Raw genomic sequence first — 22,354 nt, 5'->3', positions numbered from 1 at the left:
AGTTGAGCAGAATTGGGATTCACGGGTGCATCCCGGGCTTCCTCGATGTCTTCTCCATCTCACGACTAAGGCGAGTCGTGCCATCACTTTCTAAGGGTTCCTCACGACCCTCACTCTCCCCCGTGACAAGGTGGTTGCGTGCCGAGAGCCGTTCAACCATGCACCTCCGCCATTTCTCTCCTTTCTCCCTTCTCGGATCCTTCCAGTTTTTACCGGTTTTCTTTGCATCTTCCAAGAAAATATAGGCATGCAATCCTCACGAAACCATCACAGGCGTGATCCTCATTCAGTTAGAAGTCCAATGCCACCGACCTTGCATCAAAAGACCCCCGGGAGCCTCCCGTAGAGTCGTTTCTTCATCGGGTACCAGTCGGGTTTGCTCCTCTGGTTTTCTTTTCTAATCCGAACTTTGTAGGAACGTACAGGTCAGCTCGGATTGAATCTTACTATGAGCCACCTATTACCGTGATCCTCAGTCAGTTAGGAGTCCAATGCCACTGACCTTGCATCAAAAGACCACCGGGAGCCTCCTGTGGAGCCGTTTCTTCATCGGGTGCTAGTCGGGTCCGTTTTGACCTGACTGGGTCTATCCTTTTTTACTGACCCGACTTTGTTTTTGATTTCCAGAAAATCTACACATGCTCTCCTCCCGAAACCACCACAGGCGCGCTCCTTAATCTCTTGGGAATCCAACGCAACTGGCCCTGCGTGAAAATTGCATCCCGATCAACCGGTACAACCCCGACAAGCCAGACTGCCAGTCGGGTCTGCTAGTCGACCCGACTGCACCGGTTCGGGTCTGTTCATTCCAAACGAGTCTCCCGACTCCCTTTGCCACTTCTCCGGCTCCTTCTTCGTGTTCCGAGGCTAGGTATAACCTCTCTACGACTTAGAGGAGTTATGTCTTCAATATTTGCTTGTCGTGGGATGACAAGGTGGTTGATAACTATATTACATGCAAGTTTCGTTTTTTATTCATTTCCGTGCATACGTATATCATTTATCATGCACATACATCGTTATATTACATGCATCATGGCTGGAAATGATTAAAGTCGGCGTAGAAGAGACCACATGGTCCGATAGAGCCATGGGAATTCACGGCGAGAGCCCACGGGAGGGAGCCACGGGGTTCCTTTGATTCACCGAGACTAAAATGGTCTCTCCTTCCCCGAAATTAGTTGCTTCCCATGTCTTTACCGTTGTTTATTGCATGTGATGTGTTATTATGACAGGAAAAGACTTAAATCGGGGTCGAAGAGGCCGTCTTGACTCATGTGAGCCATGGAAACTCACGGCCATTCTTGAGGGAATGTGGCCGAGAGTTTCTTCGGACCACACGGGTCCAAGGAAGCCTCTTTCATTTCGAAATAGGTCAGTTCCTGTGTTTTCACGTCTTACCATTGCATGAATCGACGCCGTTTTATTGATTCCTTTATATATATATATATTGTATGTGTTTGTTTGTGTGTTCGCTTGCGTTTCGAGATCTTGGCGGCGTCGGTTTCCTTTTATTTTCGTCGAAACATGTGTTATTAACGTGCTTGACGTATTATGCATGCAAGGAATGGCTCGAATCGACGTGGGAGACCACTCGTGACCCAAGGCGGGTCAAGGAGACCTCTCGGCCTAGTTCTTTGGAAGATGGCTGAGTGCTCCTTGACCCTTCCCGGATCTAGGATGGTCTTCTTCGTCGCTTCGGACTCATTCCTTGGAATTGAGTGCACTTATGTTCGTGTTTTATCGCTAGCCATGTGTTAGTTTCATGATAGATAAATTAATTTTGGACCATTACCCATTAAATCCATAATACCTATAATATAAGGTCACCACCACCGAATAATTTCACAAATGGGAGAAACGGGACGTGTCATTCGATTAATTAAATCACTCGGACCAAATAATTGGATAAATTGATTATTAATTCGTAAACGCATCGATGGTTCACGGAACGGCGAAAATGCTCTTTTCTTTAAAAGCTCACAATTTCAAAGCACCGAGACGTGTAATACGAATAGAATTGTGTCTAGCGAGTACTCGCATACTATGACTCGAGTCCGGACCCAATTTGAGGCGGTTCGAGTCGAGACGCGCGAGTCCTTTTTAAACCTCTTCGTGTCATGCAATCTTTAATTTATATGTGAACCACACACTTTTTACCGATCAAGGGCATAATCGTCATTCCGCGATCCACCGATATCCTAGGCATTAGGGAGTCGAAAACACCTCGATCTATGGACGGAAAAAGGCGACCCGTTCGGGTGCGAGTTTCATTCGCACGGCCCATTCCGTCCACTTTCGGTGTTTCTATCTCCCTATTGTAGATTCGGTGGCAACCATTTTATTTATGTTGCAAAACTCGAAAAACCGGATTAATCATGCATTTGACTTAAATAAACATTAGATAATGGATAAGTGGAATGCTAGATTCCAATCTAGAGTCAAAATACGAGTTTGGCTAATTCGGTGAAACCGCAGTGACGCCTCACTGAACAAGAGTCTTAAAACAAATTCACACATGTAATTGGCCTAGAGCCATATCCCAACCCACTTCTTTGTTTGCCTAGGTTAGATACATTGTTTGTTAATAAACCCCGGTTAACAACTGATTAAATCACGTACACCCGACTTAATATACCACTTGTCTGTATTCACCTTTATTTGTCAGTTATTGACTGTTTTTCATCAGTGTTATCACTTTTCTTCTGTTTTCCATTTGTTTTTGCTAATTTGTTGCGGTTCGGGTCCGAGCCCATAGGTTACGTGTTGCACGGGGTCCAGCGCCCCAAACCACCGAACACGAGGTCCAATGCCTCCTAACTCACTGAGCGCGTGCAACCCGATTGCGGAATGGGATCTAGCCTCGATTCACCGTCATACTCCAAACATGGCCTATGTGGAAGGCAATTTGGATTGGATGTGTGAAACGTGTTCAGATATCACCCAGGAGCTCGATCGGTCCAACGGTTACAGTGGGAATCAACCGGTTCTCCTGCAGACCGTTGGTTCGATCGGACCCGACCCCCGGCTCCTTGAGCCCGCGTTGCCTTAATTTTTTTATCGGTTATTCAAAACACAAGGTGAGCTGGAGCGGAATATTGGCCCAATGCAAACCGATCGGGATCCATTTACTTATTCAGTTGTACTTTGTAATTACTCGATAGAACATTGCGAGGATTTGTTTGTACATTCATTCATACATTTGTAGGGATTCCCGATCAGTGAGCGAGAGGTCCGAGCATCGAACCGGTCTAGTTGGTCCATTGTCACCAAGAGATGAGTAAGCTCGAATACTCGTGGTCTCGGTTCGCGCAGGGAATCGACTATCACGGTTCGATGATCTATAACGATAAGATAGTAAACTGATTCCTCGACACACGAGCCTACTCATCTTTCGGATTCTTGGCCCAACTTGATCAATTCATCAACTTTATGGTGTCAAAACGGGCGAGTCAAGCGCAACCCTAAATCACGCGGTAAATAAACAAAATGGCAAGCCTGGCAAACTAGAGTACCGAAAGGGCGCGCGGGATATAGGCCCGCACGTAATAGAACTCCCGAATTCGGAATTTTTGGATCCGTATGACCATTGCCTTAACATTTAGGTGTACCTTGTACCCCTAGACCCGGGTAACTTGCCGGCCCTCGACCTTCGGGTCGTAAAATGGCAAGTGGCGACTCCTTCTCACGTGTGTCCGTCGCGCGTCCTCGGGAAGGTGGACACTCTCAAGCCGCGTTGCATAGGCTTCATGCACGCGTGCCCCGACGAGATGAAATTTGGGTGCGCACAGCTTGGCGACTCCACTAGGGACTTTAGAGGGTTCGGGCTCGATTCCGTTTGCTTGCTTGCATGTTTATTTATCGCTTTCTGTACATTTATTTTAAGCACATTTATTTCGCGCACATTTATTTTACGCACTTGCATTGCATCATTCTAGCGGGTTCCTAGGTACCTCGTTCGAAATCCCACAGACGCCAAAATAGGAAGCTAGGTTAGTCAGAGGTTCCGAGTAAGGGAACGGATCGAGTCGGCTTTGCCACCGAACCGGCCCCCAAAGATCCTCGCTCGATTTCAAGGAATTCACACCCTTGAGTCGGGAGCCCCCATCCATAAATAGCACGGTCCATGTAGTATCGAACCATGCATCGTGCTATGCCTCCATGCAAGCCTTCAACCCGACGCCGACAACAGTCCATCGAGTCGACCTGCGTGCCACTTGAGTCTTTTCTATTTCAAGAGCGATGTACCTTGTAATTTGTACTAAGCCGTGGGCATTTACTTTTCTCTGCACATATGCATCATGCAATTTTCAAAACACACTAGGATGTCGTTCACATTGACAAGTCCTAAGCAGATTTCTTATCGTCTTGGTAAGGGACGCCTCGCTCGGCCTCCTGCCTGCGCCTCGACAGAGTCCACTAGCACACAAGGACCTCACCGACCCGCCACGAAATGCGGATGGCGTATACTCTGGGACAGCATGATCGACCTCACCAACACTAGATTCGATTACCGAGAGGTTGCTGAGAGATGAGGAACTCGCCGGCCAACCACAACTTGGAGGGAGCTCTCCCAAACCCGCGACAAGCTACAGAGATACGATTAGGAACTCGTTTGAGCGAACGCCGCCCTGGAGAGGTCTAGGAAGAGGGCTCGAGTCGGCCCACACATGCACTCTAGGATAGATATCTCCGCAGGGCCCTCACCTAGAACCGGTGCTTTCCGAGGCCGCGCTCGCTCAAATCCCGAGTGTGGTGGCAAATTAGCTTAAGGCTCTATTTTACAAAATTTGCATTGTACTTTGAACCTTTTGAGTCAATGTGAACGACAACATTAGCTTTTGAAAACTCACGCATTGCATGCATCCTATCCATTTACTGTTTTACACGACAATTAACACTAACACACGGTAGACAAAGTTGTGACCGCCTTTGTAGGTGGACCTCTCATGGTCCTCACCCATCCTCCACAGCGAGACAATCAGTAGCTCAAGGGCCAACCATCCAAGCAACACTAACTCCCCATTGATCCCGCGTAATCGATTATGTCATTGCATGGTTGAGCACACGTCCCTCCATGCTACAAGTGCTTCCATCAGCACAATTGAGCGTGCCCTTTCCGCGTCGTGCGAGCACACCCCTACCTTGCCCATGCACGCATCCTCGACACACCTTGTGCATGTCTTTCAGTGTGCTTGCATGACGCCTACCAGGCCGGTTCGCTCCCCTATGCAGTTGCATTCAAATTACGAATAGTTCTTGTTCCTTCATTGCTTTTCCTTTTTCCATTGCAGGAAATAACTGACAAGAAGGCAACTTGAACCTTGACGACCACAATCAGGACAATGAACACTTCCCATCCAGCACCTTGGAACTTCGACACCGAATCCCAACCCTCCCTCCGCAAAAGATCACAGGCAACAACTCCGACGAACAGAGCGTGGCCCTTCCCACCCGCCGCGAAAGTCACTAGCATGGTCATATCTCCGACCGGAGAATGATCCCTGCCCACCCACCGCTGTGGCCATCAACCAGCCACTGGGGCAACATGCACTCTTCCCTAAACTCTCTTTTACATTTACTTATATGCATTCCCAAATGAGCTCCCGACATGAACGAACCCTTCACGGGCGCACTAGGACAGCCCCGAAGACACCATGTTGGTTAATTGTTCGATTTGTCTATCCTCATGGGACCCTGCTCCTCGAGCCTTCCTTAGGACGGCTGCGCATGCCAACCCGTAATCAAGGAAAGTACGCCTATGCGGCCCCTAGTCACGGTCTGACCACTCCAGGGTGGTGATGACTACACTCCTGGAATTGAGTATCCCCCACGCGCGGCACCCCATGAGTCGCGCGCTGGACGAAGGAATTTCTCATGGGTCCACCTTACATTTCTTACCACATATTCCACCGCATAATCACCTAATGCATCATCCTCTTTGTCATCCTTCACAGGGACACGCCGGTCGCTGGCGAAGAGTGATGCGCGGGTTCACCCCTCGAGAACTCCTATCGGGTCTTTCTTCCTATACTTCAGCAGGGAAGGGCCCGACAAGGAGGTACCCCTTATGAAGCCGACGACGGAAGCATCCGAACGAGCCGCATGCCTTCAGCGCAACCGTCTCAATCGACAAACAAGCATGCCTATCGGCTTCGAGAGCACACCTCTCCAGCGTACAACTGATGCTGGAGCCACAAGCACGATCGGGGACGATGATTGTACAAGGCGCCCACCACAGGTCACATTAACAATGAAGATCGGGGCATTCACATTCATCATTCACACCGAGATCACCTCGAACATCATCCGGCCGTCCAAGCGACGTATACTGGGGCATCCCCGGTTGAAGCTCGCGACAACACGACCTCGGCAAGCGACGTACACTGGGGCATCCCTGGTTAAAGTTCGCCCTGAGGTCACCATAGTTGGGTCACTCCAACAAACGACATTGGAACGCTCCTAGTCATCCGCATCAAGAATGGGCATCTTCCACAGCAAGCATTAGGACAACCTCGGACAGACACTTCGTAGGGCAATTTTGCATTTTCTTTCTTTAAACAACAGGGTAAATCACTTGTAAAGATTGCAAGGTTGAAGAACACGTAGTTCGGCTTCCGAATGCATGAAGAACGAACACCAAGTCTCCGCGAGGTAAAGCGCATCAAAGCACCCGCAACAACGAAAAAGTCAGGAAAAGTAAAACAAATACATGGGGACACGATACAAACCCCAGCTGTAAAAAAAAAAGAGCGAAAAGAAGCGGGAAATACCCGCCAATGAAGAGAGAGAGAAAATATGCGGGAAAAACCCGTCAATGAACAAAACAAAGCACCGTCGAGACATAAAACTCCGGCACCGCCAATTCGAAGAAGAAATCAACAAATCCCGACAAAAAGGGGGAGCAGCAAACGCAACTCCTCGACGGAGACAGAACGTAACGCACTCGGAGGTCGAATTATTCGAACCCTTCGCCCTTGCAAACTCGAGAGACAAAAGAATCGAGCCCGCTAGGTTGAAAACCCCTCGGGGCGACCTAGGCAAAAGCTAGGGCAAGAGAGAGGCACGATCGAAAACCCCTTGGGGGCGGCCGTGGCAAAAGGAGAGCTCATCCCCTTTAGGTTGAGAGGTACGGCCTCGAGGCGGGTGACCGTAGCAAAAGGAGAGTACAATGAGAGATAAACAGAACAGTCACTCTGGGCCTTCGCACACTGTGCAGACCAGGGATCCCCAAGGGAAATGGCCAAGTTATCTACTCCAACTCGATCCCCGATCGGTTCTCCTACCGAACTCAACCGTCCAAGGCGGATTCTTCTTCAAGCACAGCGGGCGACCAAGCACGCAATCCAAACAGTTCAAGACAGCCAACACCAAGACGAAGGACGGAAGAGAAGGGGGGTACATCTCACGGCAAGCTTGAACCCGTGTATCCTTTCAGCCTTGGGCAATGTGCTCCCAAAGCTTTCTCTTTTCTCTTTGTCATTGCATAACTCCAAAAGGGTTACAGCCACCCTTCAATCGGCTACCACAAAGTCAAAATCCTAGACATTTCTTTCCGGGAGTCTAGTCATAACACTTTGAAAATGACTAGACCGAGGTCTGACCAAATTTGAATAAAATTCCCCATGCGGGTTACAAATGCAGCCGCCCTACGGCACCCTGATGAGAAGGGCCCTAAATTCACGGGCGCGTCAAACAACCGATAGAGCCGCTTGGGCACCTTTGAGAACGTCTCGATATGCCCATGTAAGGCAAACGGGAGCCCCGGAGGCCTCGCATCGGGGCCGCTAAAAGTGGGACCCCCATTTGCATCACTAAAGCAAAAACTCTCAACGGGTCACCCAGGTGACCCAAAACTGAATAGCATGCGTCGCAAACACTTCCTTTTACTTGTGCTTAAAAATCGCTAGTAATCCCATGACTTACTAATGATGTCAGGATCACAGGTACAACAAACACAAGAACTATGGCGGACTCTGATTTCCGATCCCTTAGGATACGTAGGCGCTCCACCCCAGAGCTCGAGTCCCACATCACAAGACTGGGGCATCCCCAACAAACGGGCAACCGCCCCAACAGCGGGACCAGTCTTCGGCAAATCAATGCCTTCACGGTCGCATACCTGATGCCATTGTCCAACAAATTCTTAATCGTGCGACAAATGGAAATCGACGCCAACCACCGCGTCCCCACGGCATAACACCCGCGATAGTTACTGCTTTCCGGACTTCGTGTCCAGTACTTCAAGTCCATCTTTACAGCTTTCCGGACCTCGCGTCCACATTTACTGCTTTCCGGACTTCGCATCCACATTTACCGCTTTCAGTACTTCGAGTCCATCTTTACAGCTTTCCGGACCTCGCGTCCACAATTAATGTTTTCCGGACTTCGCGTCCACATTTACTGCTTTCCTGACTTCGCGTCCACATTTACTGCTTTCCGGACTCCGCGTCCACATTTACTGCTTTTGGACTCCGCGTCCACGGACTTCGCGTCCACATTTACTGCTTTCTACGGGTTTCGGCCTAGTGATTTACCCCTTTCTACGCGGCTTCGGCCTAGTGATTTTACTGCTTTTTACGAGCTTCGGCCTAGTGATTTACTGCTTTCTACGGGCTTCCGCCTAGTGATTTTACTGCTTTCTACGGGCTTCGGCCTAGTGATTTACTGCTTTCTACGGGCTTCCGCCTAATGATTTTACTGCTTTCTACGGGGCTTCCGCCTAGTGATTTTACTGCTTTCTACGGGCTTCGACCTAGTGATTTTACTGCTTTCTACAGGTTTCGGCCTAGTGATTTACTGCTTTCTACGGGCTTCGGCCTAGTGATTTTACTGCTTTCTACGGGCTTCGGCCTAGTGATTTACTGTTTTTTACAGGCTTCGGCCTAGTGATTTACTACTTTCTACGGGCTTCGGCCTAGTGATTTTATTGCTTTCTACGGGCTTCGGCCTAGTGATTTACTGCTTTCTACGGGCTCCGGCCTAGTGATTTACTGCTTTCTACGGGCTCCGGCCTAGTGATTTACTGTTTTCCATGGGCCTCCGCCCTACATTGGGAAAGTCAGAGTCTGCATCGACTATCGCGATCTCAATAGAGCCAGCCCCAAGGACAATTTCGCACTGCCCCACATTGACGTACTAGTAGACAATACTACATGCCACACGCAATTCACCTTCATGGACGGCTTTTCTGGATATAATCAAATTTAGATGGCAGAGGAGGATAAGGTCAAAACAACTTTCATCACAATGTGGGGCACGTTCTGCTACAAGGTCATGCCTTTCAGTCTCAAAAACATCAAGGCAATCTACCAGCTGGCAATGGTCACATTGTTTCATGACATGATGCACAAGGAGATAGAGGTCTACGTCAACAATATGATTGCGAAGTCCAAAGAAGAGGAAGGTCATTTGGTCAACCTTAAGCAACTCTTTGAGCGTCTCAAGAAGTACAAACTTCGACTTGATCCAGTGAAGTGCACTTTTGGTGTCAAGTCAGGGAAGTTGTTAGGGTTTGTAGTGAGCGAAAAAAGCATTGAGGTCAACCCCGACAAAGTCAAGGCGATCATGGAGTTGCCTCCTCCATCGACAATGCGCGAAGTAAGAAGCTTCTTAGGACGGCTAAATTACATCGCACGCTTCATTGCAAATTTGACAGACAAATGCCAACCACTCTTCCGCTTGCTTCGCAAAAATGTAGCAGTTGAGTGGGATGACGAGTGTCAGAAAGCTTTCGATACAGTCAAGGCATATCTAATTCAGCCGCCGATGTTGGTTCCGCCTTCACGGGATCGTCCTCTCATTCTGTACCTGACAGTACGCCGACAATCTCTCGGGTGCATGTTAGGACAAAAGGACGATTCGCACAGGCAGAGCAAGCAATCTATTATTTGAGCAAGAAGTTCAGTGAAGGGGAGTCTAACTACCCTGACATAGAGAAAATGTGCTGCGCACTAGTGTGAGTCATGCAACGACTCCGACAGTACACTCTCTATCACACTATCCGTTTATTGTCCAAGACGGATCCCCTGAAGTACCTACTCGACAGTTCGTCCTCCATGAGGAACCTAACAAAGTGGCATTGTCAACTGACGGAGTACGACATCAAGTACGTGTCGCGCACATCAGTGGAAGGCCAGGCGATAGCAGACCATCTAGCGAAGTTCCCAATTAATTATGACACGCCGATCAACTCTGACTTTCCAGATGAAAGGATCCTCCAACTGAATGATGATGAGGAGAGTCCTAGGTGGAAAATGTACTTTGACGGCACAATCAATTCCATTGGGTCTGGTATCGGTGCTGTACTGATATCCCCTGAAGGACATCATTTCCCTGTTGCACGAAGATTCATTTCTCCTGCACCAATAACATAGCCGAATACGAAGCATGTATCCTCGGCTTACAGGCTGCAGTCGACCTCAAAGTTAAGGAGATCGAAGTGTTTGGAGATTCTATGCCCACAATCTTTCAGATGTTCAAACAGTGGAAGACGAAGGATCCCAAACTGGTGTCGTATCGCGAGTATCTCGAGGAGTTAGTGGAGAACTTCGAGAAAGTCTCATTCACGTACACACCGCGCATGAAGAACTAGTTTGCCGATGCACTCGCAATGCTCACGTCCATGGAGAGCATTACGAAGGAGAATCTCATTGAGCCTCTCGAGTTCGAGATTGCTCAGGCCCCTGCCCATTGCAATGTGATTGATGTTGTTGATGGCAAACCTTGGTATGCGAACATCAAGCACTTGCTGCAAACCGGCCAATTCTCTGCTTTCACTTATCGTCATGACCGAAGAACTCTTCGGTTCATTACAACAAACTTCTTCCTCAGTGGCGAGACTCTCTACCGCCGCTCATTTGACGCCACACTACTACTGTGTGTCGACGAAAATGAGGCGCAACGTCTCATGGAAGAAGTGCACGAAGGAAATTGTGGACCTCACATGAATGGGTTGATGCTAGCGAAGAAGCTCATGCGACTCGGTTATTTTTGGTCCACGATGGAAACTGACTGCGTCAAACATATTAGACGCTATCATTTGTGCCAAGTATATGCAAACCAGATCAAAGCCAAGCCCAACGAATTGCATTCAATAGCAGCTCCGTGGCCTTTTTCAATGTGGGGCATGGGCGTAATCGGTCCCATTAATCCCAAAGCATCCAATGGACATCTCTTCATTTTGGTAGCTATCGATCACTTCGCCAAATGGATCGAAGCTATCACTCTGGCGTCGGTTACTGCAAAGGCCGTGGCACGCTTCCTCAAACGCGACATCATCACACGGTATGGGGTCCCCGCGACTCTCATCACAGATAATGCCAAGAACTTGAACAATAAGCTCATCGACGAGCTCTGTGCACAGTTCAAGATCCAGCATCGCAACTCCTATCCGTATCGCCCCCAAATGAACAGTGCGGTAGCGGCTGCGAATAATAACATCAAGAAAATCATCGAAGAAATGATGGTGAATTACAAGGACTGGCACGAGATGCTCCTGTTCGCCCTTTTGGCTTATCGAACATCCATCCAATCGTCTACAGGGGCAACCCCGTATTCCTTAGTCCATGGCATGGAAGCAGTTCTTCCAATCGAAGTGGAAATTCCCTCCATGAGAGTCCTTGCCGAGTTCAAGCTCAAGGAAGTAGAATGGGCAAAACAACACTATGAACAGCTCAATTTCATTGATGAGAAGCGGCTAATAGCACTTTGTCATGGCCAATGCTATCAGCAAAGAATGGCCAACCATTCAATAAGAGAGTCCATCCCGAGAGTTCGGCCCTGGCAACCTCGTTTTGTGGAAAGTCTTGCACATCGTCCCAGATTCCAGAGGCAAATTCGCATACAAATACGATGGTCCCTTCATCGTCAAGGAAGTCTTTGACAGAGGAGCAATCATTCTTAATGATATGGACGGGAACGAGAATGCTCTTCCAGTCAATGCTGATGCTCTCAAGAAATACTATCCTTGATAGTGTTTCTATCATCCGACGACGAGTGTCTTCCTAATCCACATTACTTTTTTGTCGTTCTTTGCATGCACAATCCCCAACACCTTCAATTTTGCTAATTCATGTACTCCCTTCTTTTGTTCTTTCCCTTTCTCAGAATTTTCTTGAGAGAAAAAGAATAAATTTCCTACTAGGTTGAAAACCTCTTTGAGGCGGCCTAGGCAAAAATTAAGGAATGAGGGGCATGGTCTAAAAACCCGCAAAGGGGGACCGTGGCAAAAGGAAAGCACAAAACAAAATCCTCGCTAGATTGAAAACCCGAAAAAGGCAATTTAGGCAAAAGTTAGAGGAACCGAGAGGTGCGATCAAACCCAACACAGGTGATCATAGCAAAAGGTGAGCTCTCAATGAGAGAAATATCAAATAAAATACCCCGCTAGGTCGTCACGCATCTTGCAACCTAGGCAAAAGTTAGGGGCCTTCGGCAGCTCAACCACGAAATGACAGCTACACTCAGTATGAAGCGACAATGAGTAGTGGTTTGGCAGTCTTCGGATCAAGCAAACTCTCTTTGACTCTCTAGGCATGAGACACCTTTTGACATAGGGTCGAATCGTTGTATCCTTGATCTGGAGGATCCCAAAGATCCTTCCTTTTACCGTAATGCAAATTCTACGAGTCATACCCATTCTGCAAAAAGCTTTTCTTTCAAGTCAAAGTCTTGTGGGACACGACAACCCTTCAATTGGTCACCGGATCCAAAAATCCCTGACTCATTATTACTTGGACTTTTTTTCACATCTTCATTACGGCTATAGCACACGACTGACGAATATTATTAGCTCATATTCTCCTGTACACAGATATAGGAATGTGGATCCCAGAATATGTCTTCTTTTGATGGATGCACGTCTGCCTTATGCAAAGGGCGACAATCAATCTGCGGAAAGAATCTTCAAAGCAACACTCGATGCATTCAGTTGCATTACAACCGGATAACAAGCAGCAAAGCATTTTGTGACAGCATCGCTTACAAAGCTGACAAATACAAGGCTAAATTAGATCACAATGATTCCTTCGACACCTCATGCTTCTTGCAAATCTGCTGAGCCTGCTCGCCCGTGCATCATTTCTTTTACGCTTCGCAAGATGGCCGAGCCTGGTTGCTCGTGCTTCTTGCAAATCCGTCGGACTTGCTCATCCATGCTTCTTGCAAAACCATTGGACAAGTGCCCATTGTCTTTTGCACCACACTTTTCATTAAGCTCCGCACATTTCATTAAACTCAACTCTTTCAATCAAGCTTCACACTTTTCTCCAAGTTTCGCATTTTTCATCAAGTTTCGTACTTTTCATTAAGCCAATTTCTTTATGCACCTTCCTGTTTTCTGCAAAGCTTGACTATGTCTTATTTCGTTTATTTCACCTTTGTATTAGGTGAACAAGCAGATGATATGGGTGAATAACAGAAGAACTTTCTGGGTCATCCAGAGCCAACAGAGCAAGCAGAAGCCAAACAATCTCCAAACTGGCATTTTTCAGAATACCACGCCTGCAGTGCTATTTTCCGATGGTTCTCTCAACCATCAGAAAATATACAATATTGGACTCCAAAAATCCACATCGGTGCCAAACAGATGAAAAGTGTCTTCAAACACATTTTGCGGATCATTTGCTCTATACAGAACAACTTTCTGTATATATACAACTTTTCAATGGAAGTCCAAAAATGCCGGTTTATCATAGAAAAGTTAATTCCAAATGTCAGACGCAGCTATGTCCCACGAACATACAGAGCATGAACAGTGCTTCAGATTATCTCCTGGAAGCCACGCAAACACTTCGAATGACTTCCGAGCGATAGAACAAGCATACCCTTCTCTAGAGATGCATAACCGGAGACTGGTCTGACGGAATAACGGCAAACGAAGTTGACCATGCATTGCCCTGAAAACTCCAGCGGACAAACGCAATTGGGCAAAACAGACAGCAAAACCCTTTTTAGTTTCCCGAGTGACCTCTGAGGAGCAGAAAAGGCCATTTTCAGTGGAAATTCATATTCTGAGGTTCTTTTTGCAGAAACTTGACGCCGGACAATTAGCCTACACAGTACTAGCCATCCCAAGGCTCAATGTGGAATCATCAGACTGAACTACACAGCTCATCTAAACCTCTCGAGCAATGCTTTAAAGGTCTCATATGCACTTTCCTAGTCCTTAGAGATCCGTTTTCGACAAACAAAGATCACAGTGATCTCCGGATCGCTCGAACAACTCAGAAAGCAATCTGAGAAATCTAGATTCAGCCTCCTAGGACGTCTCTGGCTCCACATTTGTTATATCGGCTTAAGGGTCAACTATTCACGTTGTCTGACAATTTATGTCAAAATGACCAACGTGGGATGTAGATGCAAGATATGCTGTTAGAAGCGATTAACTTCACTCTGATTGCTTAAAATGAGCAAAATCGGCTTCCAAGCCTCGGGACCACACGAAACATTTTCTCATGAAAAATGGTAATCTTGGGCTCATTAAATTTGTTTTCTCGCGTATATCGACAATTCGACGTTCAATTTGGAACACGAGTTTCGAATGCACGATCAATCGAGACCCGAACTTTCTCTCGATTTTTCCTCTTGGGCCATGAGACCCACTGGCTGCCCAAGGGCAGCCGCCCCTTGCCCCAATCTTCCTTTCTTGCTCTCTTGCACACTTGCACCAAAATATCTCCAAGTCTTTCAAGACAACACTGTAACTTCCCATCCATCTCATTAATGCTTCTTGGTTCATTTTCATCAAGATACTTGGCTCATATTCATCCCCATCCTCATTAGCAAAACCGACTTTTGCTAATCAAGGGGATAAGTGTGTTTTGTTTTGCTTAATTGTCCATTAGCTTTGCTTATATATTGTTCAAGAGTGATTAAGCTAATCACTTTTGCTCTTGCACACTCTCACTAACTTTCTCCCTCTAAGAAAATGCTCTCAACTCCCAAGCATTCAGCAGCAAGCATTTAGCTCTAGCAACCGAAAATTTCAAGCTTAAACCCTTAGAACTTGAGTCGGAATCCAAGGCGTTCACTATTCCGACTTAGATCCAAAATTTTACAAACTTCATAACCCACATATTTTGGACCCATGGAGTTCACTTTTGAACTTAGATTCTTAATTTGAAGTGGTTAGCTCATCATTTCAGGTCATCTCCATCATTTTCGGGTTCAATCGGTGCTCTCGGGTGAACAGTGCCGCTGTGTCTGTGCTCCCGCGTTCAGGCTCTCGATGACGCCCGCACGCGTCTGCCTGCGCACACCCGTCCGCGCTCTCCTGCTCCCGTGTGCCTCAGACGTTCCCCGCATGCATGCACGTCCACGTCCCGAACGTTCACAGACGTCCAGTTCTCCCGCTCGCCTGCCCGCGTGTCCGACCGCGCGCCTGCGCCCCTACCGCGTGTCCTACCTCGCCTGAACATGTAGCCCGTGCACCCGAACATCCTTTTAAGGATTCCACCAAGTCACCCAACTCTTAAACCCTTCCTCGACTCTTTCCTCGTATCCTGAGGCTAGGTATAACATTCCCAACTTAGAGGAGTTAGGGCTTTTTACATTTTTTGCTTGTCTATGGAGTAAATTTAGTATGTTAAGCATCTTTTACTTGCAAGTTTGTAATTTTATGCATCTTCATGTTATATCATGCATGTTTATCCTCATTTTACGTGCTAGCATGTTGGGAAACGTTTGGATCGTAGTCAAGGAGACTATTCCGACCCGGGAAAAGCAAAACAACTCTCGGGTTCACCTCCAAGTGAGAGGGCCGAGAGTTATTTTGCTCTTTTCGGGTTAAGAATAGTCTCATTATCCCGATCTAAATTAATTCCCAAGCTTTATTACGTTTTTAGCATCCCATCAAGTTGGTATCATTTTATCGATTCCGTAAATAACATATTTGTGCGTGTTTGCATGTTCAAAATGTGCTATTCAAATCATGACGATACCAACTTTTTATTTTGTCAAAATACGTGTTATTTATCATGTTCGATGTTTGAGCATGCGAGAAACAACCGAAAATGGGACGAGGAAACCATTTGAGACTCAATTTGAGTTGATAGAGCTCTCAACCATCCTCAAGGGGAAGAGGCCGAGAACCTCTTGACTCTTCGTGAGTCGAATACGACTTCCTTATCCCGTTTAAAGTCTGTTTCTCGAATTGTGTGCAATTGCTATTTTAATATCTTCGCAAATCACGCATTAAAACACCTTTAAAATTGCTATTTTTCAAACAACATGCATGGATTCGTGTAATGGTGACCTTTTCGGGCCTATTTGGTTTCGAGGGTATTTTGGTCATTTTGACCAAATTATCCTCGATCGTTATAGACCCATCTTGGTCGCCAAGTCACGAATCGTTTTCATAATTAATGCATTCGGTAATAATCCTTAAGCATTAATTCCACGAACAGGATAATCGGGACGCTCACACGATTAATTCACTCGACTTTAACAAGTTTGCATGAATCGGCCATTAATCTGTAACTCGCGTCGACGAATTACAAAACGGTGTTAATTTACTTTTCAAAATTCGCATACTTTCAAAATCCGAGACGCACAATACGATGTAACATGGATGTCTAGGAAAAACCCGTGTGTTTTGACTTGAGTTCTACCTGATTTCAGGTAATTCAGATCGGAATACAGAAGTTTTTTCTAGATCACTTCTGGATAGATCGACCGAATCTTTGGCTTTTACGGGGTTATTGCATAACCCTAAAAAATCCAAGGAATTGGTCGGCGTCGGTTACAGGCCAAAGTGGCCTGCATTGCGCTGTTTCCCTTTTCCAGAAAATAAATTTTCAAGTCAAGGGCAAAAGCGTCATTTTGTAATTTGCCGACACCCTTCGGGCTAGTTTGACAGAAACACAACGGTATCGAGATAGGAACGGGCTACCTGTTCAGGTGCAAGTTCATCTGCATAGCATATTCTTATTTTACTGATGAGTTTCTGTCATCCTACCATAGAATGGTGGACACTCCCAAGCTGCGCGATCAGTTCGCGCGCATGCAGGCTCCGACGAGACGAAATTCGGGTCTACACATAGGAGACCGCTCAAGACCAAACCGGGTCAAGGGAGCTCACGGCCTTCCCCTAGGGGAGATGGCTGAGAGCCCTTGACCTTTATCAGGTTAAGGGAGACCTCCTTTTTCAATTAAAAATCGATTCTCGAATTGTGTGCGATCACATTTTCCACTCCTTCATTAATTGACTGATAAATCGCATGTTAAATGTGTTAGTTTTAAGTAATTTGCATGGGTTTGTGTATCGATGACTATCTTGGGCCCATGTGAGTCCAAAAGCGTATCAGCCATCATTGACCGAGCTTTATTGGCCTTTATGGACCCGTCTTGGCCCCTGTGTCACAAATCATTTTTGTTAACTTGCCATATCCAAGGCATCTCGCAATAATCATCGTAATAATTCCACATATGGGGAAATGGGATGCGTCAGTTGGCTAAGCAAACCACTCAACTTTAAAAAAATCGCATAAACCGGCTATTAACTTGTAATCGCGTCGACGGTCCATAAACTTTAGGATATGCCCTTTTTCAAACTCACAATTTTAAAGAGCATTACAACTCACAACACGCGTAGTATGGCCATCTAAGGAGCACTTGTGCATCCTATTGAGCTTGAACCCGATTTGAGGTGGCTAAGTCGAGATGTAAGAGTTCTTCTTAGACCACTCCCAGGCGGAGCAACCGTTTTCTCGGTTCTTTCGGGGTCGTCACAATCCCGATATGCCCAAAGGATCGGTCGACACCGGCTACCGACTTTTGATAGTCCGTGTCAAGTGATCTAGACTCTTTCATGCGCATTACACATTTTTTCCAGTTCAAAGGCATAACCGCCGGTTTGTGATCCGCCAACACCTTAGGTAGCAGGGTGGGTGAAACACTTTGAGTCACGAGTGAAGAGAGGCAGTATGTTCGGGTATATGTTTCATATGCATAGCCCTCTTCACTTGATCTAAGTGTTTCTGTCATCCTAACGTAGATTTGGGCACTTAGATCTGGCACCTCTGTCATAAAACATGCAATTCGACTAATCATTCACTCGACTTAATTAAGTATTAGAAAATGGTTATGAGGAACCTTAGGTGCCAGATTCCAGGCTAAAACATGTCTCTATCATAATCTGTAAAGTCCGCATTGTCGTCATACATAACAATTTAAAATAAACCCACACACACTTAGCCGAATTAGCACCGCATGCAAGCACGTTCTCTTGTCGGTTTAGGTTAGAAAATTTTATGCCAAAAAACCCTGGTCCATGATTGGCTAATCACGTAAATATGGTGTTTAATACACAACTTGTCTACTTTTATCTGTTTTTATCTGTTTTTATCTATTTTTATATGTTTTTATCCATTTTTATATATTTTTGTTTATTTTATGTTGTTTTATCGCGATTCAAGCCCAAACCCATAAGCTACGTCTTGCACGGGCCCAACGCTCTAAACCATTGATCATGGGGTCAACGCCCCCATACACATTGAGCGGGCGCAACCTGAATGCGGAATGGGGTCTAACCCCGAATCATCATCTTACTCCGAGCAGTGTCTATGCGGAAGGCAACTCAAATCGGGTATGTGAATCGTGGTTAGACAATCGCCCAGGACCAATCCCACGGCCATCTTGAGGGTCAACAGATCATCTTGCTATACGTCGGTCCAGTTGGACTCGACCCCCGGCTCCCTAAGCCCATATTGCCTTAATTTATTTCTCGGTTATTCAAATCTCACGGTGAACCAAAGCGAAATATTTGGCCAAATGCAAGTCGACCGGGATCCATGTGCTGTAATTTTATATTTATTTGAGGGCACATTGTAAGGATATCTTATTTGTATATTTATTCATTCATTGTAAGGATCCCTGTCAGTGAGCGAACGGTTCGAATGTTGAACAAGTCAAATCGACCTACTTACTCGAGAATGAGGAGACTCAATGCCTCGCAGTTTCGATTCGCCAAGGAATCAACCATCATGGTCCAATGAGCCGTAGCACGAGGATAGCAAATTGATTCCTCGATGTGAGGGCTTACTCCTCTCTCAGGTTCTTGGCTCAAATTAATCGTTTCATCGGATTTACAATGTCAAAACGGGCAATGAGAGTGCAACCTAATCATGCGGTAAATGAATAAAAATGGCAAGCCCTAGGCAAATAGAGTACCGAAAGGGCGTGCGGGATATAGGCTCGCACGTAATTGAACTCCCGATCTCGGAACTTCCGGTTCGGCAAGACCAATGCCTTAACAAACTAGGTGTATTAGACCCGAACAACTTACCGGCCCTCGACCTTTAGATCTAAATAAGCAAGTGGTGACTCCTTCTCACATGTGATCGTGAGGCGTCCCCACGGGAAGGTGGACACTTCAAAGCCACACGATTGGTTGCGCGAATGCAGGCCCCGACGAGACGAAATTCAGGTTCCCACATATATATATATCTAGTATATATTTTTGATGATGGTAAATTATGATTTATAAAATTTCAAAAAATGCATATAATATAGTAAAATTGAAAATAAATTAAAATTTGAACACGTATCATTCCATGCAGCACATGAGCTTTATGACTAGTCCGATAATATTAGACGTTTTCACCAATTTAAATGAATTGGTTTAGTACTTACATCAATCAATATAAATATATAAAAACCAAGGTACACTAATAAGAAAGCGCCAAGACTTTGCCTTTTTAGAGCTCTCAGCTCATGATTTTTCGACGTTTAAACTACATGATAGTTTAAGCCATGATGAGAGATTCATGTATATGTCATTTTTTTAGTTCATACTTTGAGAATACATATCCTTATTAATTTCCATTGCTAAGGCTCTTTAGTTTAATGCAGTGTCAGATGCAATTTTAATGCATCTGGTGGTAACGATGCATTGCATTGCATTAACCTATATATTTAGGTTATGTATCATTCATCAAAAATATATATATTTAGGTTATCGATCAGGAGGATGATAAAAGACATGTTTCAAGGGCAACTGTCAAGTGCAATGCATAGAATTAACCTCTTATTGAGAGCCCAATGGGTTTAAAGATGACGGAGAGGGGATCCGGAACAAAATAGTCAAAGCACGAAGAAATCTTCCTAATTTCATCAATCGGAAGCTGAGGTTTAAACGACTTGAAAACTTCTACACTCATTAGGCTAAAAACTCTTCCTCTCTCTTTATCTCCTTGCCTGCCTCTGTCTCTCCCCATTATTAAATCTTATAGCACACAATTTCATCATTAAATTTGAGAGTGAATTTCGAGACAAAAACTTAAACAAACTGAGCTCGGAATTTATTTTATTTTATTATTTTACAAAAAATAATTTTTCCTGAATATATATTTTGATGATTAAACTCTACTATTTATACTCTTTGAGTGCAAATAGAAAATTGAGATTTTGGGAGATAAAACAGAGAATCTTCGAGTATTCAGTCAATGAAGGCATTCACATTCATACATACGCTTTTTCAGTGATTCTCGTTACTTCTGTAATTATTGTTGTATTTGGGTTCACTCGAGAACAAATCTTCCCGTTAATGGTTAATTCTATTTTTGAATTTGATTTCGTTTCTCAGGGATGGATTTTGAAATTTATAACTAACCCACCCCGACCCATGAGCAGTCCTAAAACTGACTACAAAAGAGGGAAAGTAGGCCACATTAAAATGCCTTCTACGAGGTCCGTTTGATATCCAAAAACTGTTAAATGATAATCGGACAACCAATGAATGTGGAAAGAAAAAAAATTATATAAAAACAAAAAAAAACAAAAAAAACAAGAAAAGGAATCCATACTATATACTCCAGAGTATTAGAAGATGTGCCTAAGAACCATGACTACGAGATTCGAATCCCTTCTCGCTAAAACCACTTCAAAGGGGGGGATGCTGAGGACCTTTTCACTGCTGGGATAGGAAAATCATGATGGAGATAAACACTTACGTTTGAGTAGATATATAGATGTAAATATTGATGTCATATCAAAAGAGGACCACATTATGATTTCGGTACCCCAGTCATATTGTACTTTCATGTTGAACCACAAAAGATTAGAACCCTAACATCACAGCAGCAATTTGTCCAAGAAAAAAATATTTCATAACCTGATTTTTCAATTGGTATATCTCAGAGTCTCGGACCAAATTGTATGTTTAGTCATGGAACTAGTGAATGCTCAAGATCAAATGGTTGAAGGGTTGAGGACCTGACCGATGAATAGAATCATCCCACTCATGTTCTCTCGAATAATGAACAGGAAGGGATGGTCTGCTACGAAGTCTATCTTCTTCGGTCCCTTGACATTCACAAGGACGGTTGAGGCAGCTGCAGCTTCGCTACCTTCCTCATTCACTTCAATGAAGGACCTGTTGAACAATTTTGATACATAGAGATTCTCATGGGGCTGCGTGCAGGATACTGCCAAACCCAGACTTTCCGGAAAGAACATTCCCAACTCCTCCAGAACTTGCACTGCTTCAAACCCGAAGGAGATTTTGAACCTTGGGATTCTGAAGTTGCGCACTTCCACCTTCTGCCGTGGGAGATGGTGGTCTAAGAACCCAGGCTCGGAGCAGACCTTCTTCACCAAAGATGGAAGTCCCTTCGTTTCATCCGGAAGGAAGAAGTACATGGAGAACCTCCTTTTGTCACTGCTGCCTTGCTTGCATGGAAGCTCGAGGACTTTGAACCCATCGAAGGCGCTCACTGTCTGCTTTTTCTTGCTGGTCATGAAGGGAACCTGACTGCAGCTCCCACTGAGAAGATGGAATTCTGCGTCCTTCGTACACGATAGGTCAAACTTCTCATTCCAAGCCCCTTTGAAGTATAGAGCATTCACGAAGATCAAACGCCGGGTAAGGTCAGGGACCAAACCACCAACCGGGAGAACCTCCTTTATAAGGCCACTCGTCTGCTTCTCGATCCACGAGTTCACCTCATTGGTCACTTCCTCCTCAAGCTACGCAACAAACCAATAATCCATCAGCACGCTGGGTAATAGCAAAAGAGATCGAAGCAAGCATACAATAGTCTCCTAGGGCTTCAAATTGAAAAAAGCCTACAATTGGCAGAGACAACAACCACGGAATTAAGTGAAAATATAGAAATCGAACCTTGTTCTGAAAATCGGTGAGATGGATTGTGGCCCTATATGCGGTTTCAAGCACCTTTTTGATGCTAGGGTACACAGAGAAAGATTTGTCAAGCCATAATCCGTTGACGGATGAGAGTTTTAGGGCCACCAGTGGGGCTGCCGTCAGAGAAGATTTTCGAGGTGATATTGGAGGCAAATGAGTTGAGGTGGTGAGAAGACGGGCAGCAAAGGAAGGTGAGGAGATTCTTTGGAT

General features: G+C 45.5%; 1 protein-coding gene across 1 annotated transcript; it reads right to left on the bottom strand.

Moving 5' to 3' along the window:
* Positions 1–20,934: 20,934 nt before the first annotated feature.
* On the bottom strand, positions 20,935–22,354 carry LOC116206001 (serpin-ZX-like; the record flags this gene model as incomplete). Its single annotated transcript, XM_031538724.1, has 2 exons — positions 20,935–21,966; positions 22,121–22,354. Coding segments are annotated over 2 exons (1,011 nt in total), but the record flags the coding sequence as incomplete, so codon positions are not given.

This window comes from Punica granatum, chromosome 4 (genome assembly GCF_007655135.1).
Source record: "Punica granatum isolate Tunisia-2019 chromosome 4, ASM765513v2, whole genome shotgun sequence".
In the NCBI taxonomy this organism is placed as follows: Eukaryota; Viridiplantae; Streptophyta; class Magnoliopsida; order Myrtales; family Lythraceae; genus Punica; species Punica granatum.
Note: the sequence above shows the minus strand (reverse complement) of the source record. Positions and strands in the feature narration are given on the sequence as shown.